This window comes from Gavialis gangeticus, unplaced genomic scaffold, assembly GCF_001723915.1.
Source record: "Gavialis gangeticus isolate Ggan-Ray unplaced genomic scaffold, GavGan_comp1, whole genome shotgun sequence".
Taxonomy (NCBI): Eukaryota; Metazoa; Chordata; order Crocodylia; family Gavialidae; genus Gavialis; species Gavialis gangeticus.
Genome location: NW_017729029.1, coordinates 5,991,029 through 6,002,342, shown reverse-complemented (window position 1 = coordinate 6,002,342; position 11,314 = coordinate 5,991,029). Strand labels below are relative to the sequence as shown.

General features: G+C 43.7%; 1 protein-coding gene across 3 annotated transcripts in view; it reads left to right on the top strand.

Moving 5' to 3' along the window:
• Window positions 1-11,314, top strand: part of OCRL (OCRL, inositol polyphosphate-5-phosphatase) — a 34,169-nt gene that overhangs the window by 10,886 nt on the left and 11,969 nt on the right. For all 3 annotated transcript variants that reach the window (XM_019521159.1, XM_019521158.1, XM_019521157.1), the window contains 10 exons: window positions 6-78; window positions 868-982; window positions 2,853-2,969; window positions 3,161-3,348; window positions 4,850-4,961; window positions 6,245-6,354; window positions 7,282-7,417; window positions 8,391-8,501; window positions 8,801-8,966; window positions 9,230-9,465. In XM_019521159.1, coding sequence (XP_019376704.1) covers window positions 6-78; window positions 868-982; window positions 2,853-2,969; window positions 3,161-3,348; window positions 4,850-4,961; window positions 6,245-6,354; window positions 7,282-7,417; window positions 8,391-8,501; window positions 8,801-8,966; window positions 9,230-9,465 — 1,364 coding nt within the window. The remainder of the gene's footprint in view (window positions 1-5; window positions 79-867; window positions 983-2,852; window positions 2,970-3,160; window positions 3,349-4,849; window positions 4,962-6,244; window positions 6,355-7,281; window positions 7,418-8,390; window positions 8,502-8,800; window positions 8,967-9,229; window positions 9,466-11,314) is intronic.

Below are 11,314 nucleotides of genomic sequence, written 5' to 3'. Positions count from 1 at the left end.
TAATGGTCAGTCTCCAGACAGCAGCTTGGAACCCTGGTTAATCTGTGACCAAGATCCTCCAGACATCTACTGTGTTGGGTGAGTGAATGCTTGCTAATTCATATTTACAGCATCTGATGTCTCATTGCTTCCCTTTTGACACTGATAGATTTTACTAGTTTTAAATTCCCAGGCTTTCCCAGTGGATGCCACATTTTACATGACTAGCACAGGGGTGGCCAGCCTGCAGCATGGATACCACAAGTGGCATGGGCAGCTTCTGTGTGTGGCATGTGGCAGATGGGGGGGGGGGGAGGGGACAGGCAGCACAGCGATGAATATGGCAGAAGGCTGAACAGCAGATAAGGCAGGTTGTGTAGGGCTGGGGCAGAAAACAACTGCAGATAGGGCAGGAGAAAGGAATCGGAGTGGTACTTGCTGAGGGTATAGGGCCGAGTTGTGGCATGCTTACCAAAGAAGGTTGGCTCCTACTGATCTAGCATGAGCACTAGAGGTGGAAACCAAGAGTTTTTATTTTCACAGGATCTTGCTTTGGGGAAGCAGTGATCCAGACCATCCAAAGAAGCATCTTAAACTCAAAATATCTGCTTGACCTAACAAAACAGTGAGGCCTCCACTGAGACTAAAGTCATGCTGCCCCCAAACCAGATTGAACTAATGTCTTTTGGGGGGATGATCTTTGGAAGCTTCTAAGACACTGAAAAAAGCTACATAGCCTTTAAGAGTGGGATCTATGTGCTCATACTTCAGAGTGGATACCCCAGAGTAAGATTGATTTGCAGCTGCTACAGGACCAACTTCTGCTGGTGGTGCAGGGGAAGCTGGTTTGTGGGAGGGGTATAGTGTCCTAAATTATCTTGTTTTTAGGTTCCAGGAGCTGGATCTCAGCACAGAGGCTTTTTTCTACCTTGACTCTGCAAAGGAGCAAGAGTGGCTGGCTGCTGTAGAGAAGGCTTTGCACCCCAATGCTAAGTATAAGAAAGTGAGTTCTATTCAACAGTTGCCTCTGGCTTGTGAACTGGTGAGATTGGGAAGCAGAATAAAAATAGGCTCACTCTTTCCTTCCTTAGGTTTACTTGAGCAAAAACAGCACAGAGCAAAAATTCCCCAGACTGTGTAACTAACACATCAAAAGACTAGTTTTATGGGTAGGGAGACTTGTGGTTACTGTAATAAACCTGAAGTGTCAGAGGACAGAAAATGCTATGGAACAGCTCTTGGCTCTCACTTAGGAAGCTCCTGCTGAACAGCCAATCAGTAACTGCAGAGACTTGGGAAGGCAGGGGTGCAATGTGAGATATGATTGAGTACTCCAGTAAGACCCCTGCAAAGGGTTCACATTCCACATCCACATAACTCCAGTGGCTCTGTACCTATAAAAATTGGGTATGTCTTATCCTAAGGAACCAAGTAAATAGCTTCTCCTTGAGGAAACATAATGTTTATTTAGGGAGAAGTTTGCCAGAGGCAGTGGTAGGAGTTACTTTTGGTGGTGCTAGCTGGGCTCCTGGACTAGTTTTGAGTGAAATGGTTCCAATTCTTTTGTAGCAGGCTAATGTAGCAGCTGTTTGTCCAGTAGATGTCACTACCCTGAGATCATTAGTTATTTTGCTTTTCCTCCTTCCCTTTTGCAGCAAAAGTGTTGAAAGCAAGGAAGTTGAGGAAATGGTGCTTCTAAAGTAGGTATTAGAGGATGTGATGGCAATGGTAGATTTGGCTTCCCCAAGTTTGCTTTACTTGAATTTTAAAACTCTCCATCCCTTCTGAAGGGCAAGTTACAGGATATGGCTGCAGGCAAGCAGAAGTGACTAAAACCACAGATAAAGCCCATGGTTAAAAATGCCAATGTTAGAGCCCTGCATAACTTTCTGATGTCTCTAGTTCCCCTGACTTAGAAATGATTTAACTCTTGTTAATGTAAGTGGGCCATTTTTTTGGCTCCCCTCTGCTGTGGAGGGTTCATTCCCACTTCTACTAATACTTTGCTGCTCCCTATAGAGTATTTCAAAGTGCTTCATATGCCAATTATTCAGCCTCACAACCCATGTTTTGGAGGTGGGTAAGCTCACAGGCCCAAGATAAAATGATTTAGGTCATGTAGAAGAGTTAGGAGCAGATCCATGTAGCACTGTAAGATGGACAAACACAAACCCTGTGTTTAGCAGGTGTAGAATAAGCCATGCAGTGGCAAAGACCTCCCTCTCCTCCAGGAAAAAATGCTTCCTATGGAAGGGAAGAAAAAGTCCTCCATGAGACAATGGGAGCCGAGGATCACAGATGCTGCTTTGATATGCCTAGGGGCCAGTCGTTTCTGATGCCCTGACGTCTGACATACTGCTTGTTTCCCCTGCATTAAAACGTCTTTGCCAAGTTAAGCCTCCTGTTCCCACTTCCAGTTTTCTGCACTTATATACAATCAGATGAACAGAAATACTTGACTGGCCCCAGATATTTTATGAGGCTCAGTCAGTTCTCCCTCAGTTTTTTCTTGATAGGATTATAGCTTAATAGGGAGGCCTCAGGCCTGTCACACAATTACAAAGTCTCAAATCTCTGAAGAGAGCAATACTTCCAGGGTTTCAGGGGTGTACTTGGCACTTCCAGGGAACACAGTATGAGCTCAGCACCATCATCTGGTAACATTGAAAACACTGACTCTCCCCAAAAGTTTGCTGTGCTTTAGGGATTCCCCAGGGCAGGTCTGTATATGAAGGGTTGGGGCATCATGGCAGCCTATGGAAAACATAACAGATATCAGGAGAAGCCCTGAGAGAGAGGACAGTATGTGAAGGTGAGTAGTTGGGCATGTGTTGCTGTTGTCTTTTGTGAATTCACAGAAAATTTTTTTGCAGGTGCAGATAGTACGCCTGGTTGGCATGATGCTTCTTGTATTTGCCAGGAAGGATCAACTAAGTTATGTCAAAGATGTCATGGCAGAGACTGTGGGGACTGGAATCATGGGGAAGATGGTGAGTGGCCTGGAACAGTGGTTGCACCACAGTAGCTGACTGGTTTATGTGAGATGTGGCATTCTGGTGCTTACTTTTCTGTGCTGTGAGTCTTCCTGTCTGCATGCCTCCTGTTTACTTTGTCTTAGCCCAGGTCTCAATTGTTCCTTTTGTGTTCTTACCTAATAATCAGTGTTAACTGCACTTCCCAGGGTAACAAGGGTGGCGTGGCTGTAAGGTTTGTGTTCCACAACACTACGTTCTGCATTGTCAATTCTCACCTGGCTGCTCACGTGGAGGACTTTGAGCGGCGGAATCAGGATTATAAGGATATCTGTGCCCGGATGAGTTTTTTACCTCCTGATGAGGGCCTACCTCAGCTGAACATCATGAAACATGAGTGAGTCTCCACCTCTGCTCCCCTCCTCAAATTTAGGAAGTCTTAACTAAACATTCCCACCAGCTGGAGCCCAAATGTAGATAAAACTGCCTGCTTTATTAACATGATAAAAATTCCGAAGCCTTATCCATAAAATAACTCCCATCAGTGCAGCTGAATCTGTAGGGGCACTGATGGCCAAAGCACCAGGGCAGAATTTGTATTGTAGTCAGTTGCACAGTCTCTAGCAGTCCTGTCCTCACCAGTGGTCTGTAACACTGTCCTCTCAATAACTAGCATTGGTAAGTCAATAGATGATTATTAGAGTTGTGAAAAAAACGGGAATTTTTTAGAACAAAAATAGAAACTCACTGCCTGGGAAGCACGTTCCAGCTTTTCATTTTGGGGTATTTTGTTTCCCTCCTTCTCTGCTTTCTTCTCGCTCAGAAGTTTGTTCCTCCAAGAAATTATGTAATCTGCAGGTGCTTTCATACTGGAAATGAGCTCAGGTTTCAGACTGAAAGAGAAGAGTGAAGAGAAGTGAGAATGTCAAGGGTCTTGCAACGGTCTAGCCGCAAGGAGATGAGGAGGCTGGAAGACTGTCTGGAAATCTATAGAGTAGGGTCAGCAACCTATGCCCTGCAAAACCATTTAATCCAGCCCACAGACATGGACATGGGGCTTCAGCAGCATTCAGTGGTGGGGAGCATTGGTACTGGTTGCTTTCCTGTGCTGCTGTAGGGGAAAAAGCAGTGGTAGTGGCTGGGTCCTAGTGCCCATGTATCTGCTCAAACTGAGTCAGTCCAGCCCAGAGTTTTAAAAAGTTGCTAACCACTATTCTAGAGGAGGGGCAATAGAGTTTGTTGGTAGCTGCAGAGGGGTGTGTGGCTAGTGGATGGAATGAGGTAGGGTGACTGCATTCAGGAATTCATAGATTCTTACTGGACCTGTACTCTTGTCTGGACAACAGTCAGCCTGTATCAGGCATACGAGAGAGGCCTGTTGATATCTTGGTAACAAATATGATACTGGTAATTTTTTTTTTTTGGTATACAAGGGCAAATACAAAGCAGTAGTAGGCCCAGCTTTAGTAGGCAGAGGCTCTGTTGTTTTTTTGTCTTGTAGAAATGCAGGTTTTTCTTTGTAGACAGTGCATGTGCCCCATGTTTAAGAAATTAACTGATTACAAACTGAATTGTGGTGTACTTCTGTTTCATTTTTATAAAAAATGTTTTGGTCCTTTCAGATGTTTTTTCAGATTGAGGCAAATTTCAGCAGCCTTGAGTTAATGACTCCTTGATGCCACATAGAATTCTTAAGGAAACTGAATTATCTTATTAGTAGGTGTTAGATTCATTCAAATCTTGAAACTTCTTGTGATTGTGCTCTAGGTGTCTCACCCATTACATCCTACGATATGCTTTTTAAATGCAGCCTAGCTGATTATCTGTTCCTCTTCCCACCAGGTGAGTTCTGATACTAACTTCTGGCTCTTCTCTCCTGTGTTTACCTTTATGCTTAGTGTTGTCATCTGGCTGGGAGACTTGAATTACAGACTGTGCCTTCTTGATTCCACTGAGGTGAAAAGTCTGATTACTAAGAATGAGCTTCAGAAATTGTTGACATATGACCAGGTTGGTGAACTTCAGTCGTGTGTGGCATGAAAAACATGAAGCCATCTTGTCCCTGTGTTTAAGAGCTGGCCTGTGCCCTTTTGTAATAGACCCAGGTTTGGTCTTCACTACAAAGGTTTGCTCTAGGTGTGGAAAGATCACATCACACAGCTGCTGTAGGTAAGCCAGCAAAACCTGTCATGTGGCTATGGCAGTGCTTAGAGAAGAAAGCTTTTATTGGATTCCTTTGAGGGGGTAGTACAACTACTCTAGAAGCCCTAGCTGCCAAAGCTATAGTGGCAGGAGATAGAAATGCCCCTAAACTCAGCTCTGAAGCATCCTTGTTTGGGTCATGCTGTCATTTAGTTCTCACTAAAAATATCAAAACGTGTTTAAAGCTGAGTAAGCTCTTATTTGATATTTGGGCTGTAAGAGTGTATATTAAATATAACCTAACCAATACACACTACATGGAATGGCTCCCTCAGAACAAAAATTCCATTTGATGCAAGTTTCCATTGCTGTAACAGTGCTGCTGTCTTACTGATTGCCCTCCACTAAGGACAGATTTAGAACAGTTATGACAGTGACATCTGTGAAGGATTTTATAATTGGTATCCTAGAAAGTGTGTTGGGATTCTGCATACTGCTTAATAAGGGTGACCTAAATTCTCTAGTGGAAGCGTATGTTATGCAGCGCTTCCCTGTAGATCTATAGAAACTGAAGCAGCTTTGGAAAAATTTAAAATGGGGGCTTTTATCAATGAAATGTTTGTTGCACATACTTTGAATTTAACTTCGCTGTTCTTAATGTCTTAATTTTAACTGTTCTGCAGAATATGGTACTGACAGCCCTTACATTTTAGCTTCTCATAGAAGAAACATGGAGATTTTGCAGTAGAGAGAAGATATGGGGGGCAATTTAGGGTTGTTACCCAAGTACATTGGCTGGAGGCTTCTCCTAAAATGATCAACAGTGAAGCTGTTAATACTGGTTCCACTTTAATGTAATTATCTTCCAAAGTTAATACCTGGATGGGACAGATGGAGCACAGCAGTTACTGTTTTCCGTAGCTATTTCGTCTGTCTCTGGACTCACGACTGTTCTCATTTGGAAGGCTTTCTTCACAGCTGCAAAAGCTTTTAATAAAAGAGTTTATTTTGAGACACCAGTTCTGGAGTGAGGGGGGAGTCTGTGGCAAATTTCATGCCTGTGGAATACAAAAGACCCTGCCTGTAACTCTGCTCTCCAGAACAGTGATTTTTGCTTTTGTGCTGATAAGGATGTTCCTTTTTGCCTCTAGTTGAATATTCAGCGTACTCATAAGAAAGCTTTTGCTGATTTCACAGAGGGAGAGATTAAATTCATCCCCACGTACAAATATGACTCTAAGACAGACCGCTGGGATTCCAGGTAAAATCTATTGCTGCTGGCCTCTTAGCCTTGGCCTTTTATAACATTTATGCTACAAAATTTCATTCCCTGGCTGAATTACTAGACTATAAGCCATGTCCTAGAAACACTCCTATAGCCATCAGTATACCACCGAGTAGTCAAACAGATCTCTTATTGCTTTCTTTGTACTCTCTGAAGTAGAACCTTCACCAGTGGGATGGGTTACCTGTTTCAGTTTACTTGAAACAGAGCATTTCACTGTGTCCAGAAACTAATGTGGATAAAGAATGACCTGTACAGTGATTGCTTAAAGGAGCTGTAACAGCTAAGGACAGAAACAAAAGAAAATTGAGGGGTTAGAAATAAGTGCAGTCTCCAAATGAGTCAGTCTGTCTTATGAAAAGTTAACTAAGCTGGAGAAGCTAACCCAAAACTCAGAGACTCAGTTGCCGGGAACAGTAGCAGCTGAGTTAATTTTTCCAGAGTGGAAAGAGTGGACAATAAATTAAGCTGTAGCTTGTACTAAGGTGCGGTGGCAAAAAAACTAATGTGACTGGGTCTACATATACAAAAACCTCAAGTTAGAGTGATAGTTACTGTACAGCCTTATTTTTCAACTGCCAGTGAGATGGTAAGAGACTTTGTGAAAAGCAAAACCAGTGATTGGATAGGAAGGAGGATAAGAAGTCCAAAACCTGTACATGAGCTAGATGCCAGTCAAGGCAGCATGCCAGCTTCAGGGACGGAAATTCAGCTCTTGCATGAGTAGAGGAGAGGAAATTTCAGAGAGAGAGTTTTTAGGCTGACACATGTGGGAGCCCCATCCCTGGAGATGAATCCCTAAAAATTGTACACTGCAGGGAGCATTTTGGCCAAGGATGAGAATTCGTTAAATAGGCCAATAGAGACTGTCTAATTCCATTTGTAATCTATGTGTCTCTGCAGTGGGAAGTGTCGTGTGCCAGCCTGGTGTGATCGAATCCTCTGGAGAGGAGGCAACGTTCATCAGCTCCGGTACCGCAGTCACATGGACCTGAAAAGTAGTGACCACAAGCCAGTTAGCGCGCTCTTTCTGATTGGGGTAACTGTTGCTTGATGTTGAGGAAAGCACTTGTTTGGTACTCTGTTCACTAAAGCAAGAGAAAGATGCCTGTCTGAGTGTGGCTACAGAAGGGTGGAAGGAACAGAAATCAGTAGTATTCACCCAGCTGTTGTGCAGTGTATTTTGGCAGCCTCATTCACTCCAGCCAGTACAGCTGGGCAGTTGCAGAATTTGCAGCGCTTGCATGCAACATAGTTCAAGTGTACAACTCTGAAGCAGACTTGTTCCTTGTAACACAGGTGATTTACTGAAGTTTAGCATAGCAGACGTGGAAGTATAAATAAGACAGCTGCATCCCATGTGATTGCTTTAACAGTGTTTCTTATCCTTTGATGTGCAACTCCAATGCATCTACCTCTAGAATGAGGTTGCTTAGCTGTTTTGTAGATGCCTCTTCTTGGGGACTGGAGCAATTAAAGCAATTGCTCCTGTGATGGTGTTTCTGATATGCTGTGAGATGCATGTTCTCTTGGGCCCATAAGTGTTAGTTTGGTTGCAAACAGCTGAATAGGAGTTGTGCTAGGCAACAGATTTGAGGTCCCTAATCTACTAGATAGATGTAGCATATTTGTTCAGTATTCCTAGCTCAAGCTGCAGGGGAGAGGGTCTTCTGGAAGAGGTGGTGTTTTCTCTCTTTATGCAAGCATGTCAACCTGAAGAACGATGCATGTCCCTATAGAATGTCAGTGCATAGGCCACCCCAAATAGTAGCTTCTTTCTACTCCCCCTCAGCAAGACGGTAACAGTACTAATGTCTGTGGGTGTAATTTGCGTGTAAGTACCCATGAAGCTTTGAGGAGCAACTACATCAACTCTCAGAACCTTCAAAGCTACATACAGGGAATGCCCCAAAATCTCCTCTGCTCTGCTGCAAATTACAAACTCCTGTAGGAGTTTATGCTGAAAGGCAGAGAGCCTAAAGCTTCACAGAGTATTTTCTGATCTTCTGCAGGTGAAGGTTGTGGATGAGCGGAGATACCGCCAGGTGTTTGAGGATATTGTTCGAATGATGGACAGAATGGAAAATGACTTCCTTCCTTCACTGGAGCTTAGTAGAAGAGATGTGAGAATGAAAACTGAATCCTCATGTGCTTCGTAACTGCCAGCAATTCTAGGAGAGCTGAAACCTTTTTTTTTTTTTTTAAAGACTGATAATGTTTCATTAAACTTCAGTTTAGAGACAGGAGCCAGAATAGATATTCTGGGAATTGGTTAGAAACTGCAGCTTTCCCTGCCTCTACACAGGCGCTCTGTTATGGAGCCAGTACCGCTTAGTTACCTCCCCATTTTTCACTTGTGGAGTTTGCATTTGTGTTTTGCCCCCAGATTGGTAACGAGATTTGTTTCCTCTTTGCTCTGCAGTTTGTTTTTGATCATGTGAAGTTCCGGCAGCTTCAGAAGCAGAAGTTCCAGATCACCAACAATGGGCAGGTCCCCTGTCATTTCTCCTTCATCCCCAAACTCAATGATACCCAGTACTGTAAGCCATGGCTTCGGGCTGAGCCCTGTGAAGGCTACCTGGACCCAAGTAAGTCTTACTACTATCTCTGTAGTGTCTTGGACAAGACCACTGTCATCACTTCCATTCTTTGCTTTCCTGCTTTCTGCTGCTTTTGCTTCTCACTATTCCCACACTGACTGAGGTGTTTGTGTCTATACTTCCTTTCCTCTGCTGTTTCTTTTTTCTGCCATCTGTCCTGCTTTCTGTTGTCTGTCTGCGGCTGTCTGTTTGACTCTATCACTCCTCCATAGAGAGTTTCTGTAATCCCTGTGTCCCTCATCCTGTTTCAGATGAGACTCTGGACATCTCCCTGGATGTGTATGTCAGTAAGGACTCTGTGACCCTCCTGAACTCAGGTGAGGATAAAATTGAGGATATTCTAGTCCTTCATCTGGATCGAGGCAAGGATTACTTCCTCACCATCAATGGGAGCTACCTGCCCAGTTGCTTTGGCACCTCTCTGGAGGCTCTCTGTCGAATGAGACGACCGATCCGAGAAGTCCCAGTCACCAAACTCATTGACCTGGTAAGACTGTAATTGACCTGCAGTCTCTTGCTTTCTGGAGCTTGAGCTGTGTCTTTAATAACCACATAGTGAAAATTTCCTTTTCCATTTGTTCCTAAAATGGCAATGCTTTCCAAGGGAATAACCTCACCTAACATGAATAGTCTTTGTGGTTTCTCTTCACATAGGCAACCCTGCAGTCTCTTTTCTATTCCCCTAAGATTCTCTATTGCTCTTTGGCTGTGACCTCCCTTCTCTTCATGTGGCTTTGCTTGATGTTATTTAATGGGGTGAAAAATTAACCCAGATCCTCACATATGTGTTGCCTCTGTCTGTAGAACTGCTTGGATACCTGCTCAGAATACTTGATGTTACTGTATTGCTGAACGCTTGGTTCCATTTGAAAACCTTATTCTAGATGGTGCCGGTTTTCAGCTCAGGTTCGTAATGGAGTTAGGAGTCTTTTCAAACATCACGTCCTGGTACTGTATTGAACAGCTATTAGCAAGTCTTTCAAAAATCAGAGACTGGGACAAATCTGTGGGAAGAAGGAAATATATTTTGCTAAATGCCAAATTAAATGTTATGTTTTGCCAGAGCTGAATTTTGTTTCCCTGTGGGTAGTAAAGTGGCCTCCTTTCAGCCTTTTGCTGATAGTTTTGGGGTTTTTTTCCTCCCAGTCTCTTCTCACTTCCATGCATCATTTATTTCCATTCTCCAGAGCCACCTCTAGCTGTGCTCAGGTTCTGATGTTGTATTCATCCCTGCAGACTCTTATGTCTGTTTCTGTGATGGGACCCCTCCTTTCGTATTTTAAGCTTCTTTTTCCAGGCTTCTTCTCTCTTTCATCATATCATTTGCACTTTTAATCTTATCTGCTTTATCTGTGCCGAGACTCAGCCCTGCCTCTATTTCCATCCTTTTACTGACCCTCCCTCCAAGACTTTCTGTGTGTCACCCAAGCCAACCTGAGATGCTTATTTTCTTTATCTAAAAGCCTCAACACTTGTGTTTGGGCAGAAACACCAGCCTGTGATACTGTTCCTCTATTCCCCTCAACTTTGAACTCCTCTGCTCATAACTTGGTTTCGTCCTTCACCCTGAATCCATGTTCTTCCACATGTCTTTTGTCTGCAACCTCACTTATTGTCCATGTATAGCCATGGATATCACAGCCTCTTCTGTCCACAAGAGAAATCTTTCTGTTCTGTCCTCCTCCTCTTTATCTTTGTGTAGAATTGCACAGAAATAGGGCTGAAAGGGACCTCCATAGGTCATCTAGTCCAACCCCCTGTCCAAACCATCCAATGAAAATCTGTCCAGTCTTTTAGCAAAACTACCCAGCCAACTACACAAGATGCACAATGATGTGTACTGTTTCAAGGCAATAGGATGGAGCGGGTCAATGAAGAAGCTGCAAGCTGAGTTGTGCTGAATAATGAAGTGTAGCTGGAGACTGATTTGTATGTGGTTCTTGTCAGCTGGAGGCATTGGTGGTGATTCTTTACTGGAACCTAACTAAAGTTGTTTTTTTTTTCTTAAATGCTGGCCCACAACCTAGTGATGCCTAGTAGAGGTTTGTGTCTGCAGGAACAGGTGATATTACCACAGTGAAGTTGAAAAGTTTGAGATATAATTGTGCTGAAGCCAACAGGGAAATAGCTGAAGGGAGGTACAGGAGTGTAATGAGATGGAGGTGGGAGAGGGCAAGCACGCCACTAAGCTGGATAGTTCTGATGGTGAAATGAGCTCCTCTGTATAGTGGGCTAGGATTATGTTGCTCGTCTTGCCTCTCTCTTGCATCACACTTGGAAAGTGAAGCCCAGCCAGGGTGGTGAATACGACCCCAGGAGCGGGATGGAGTTACGGG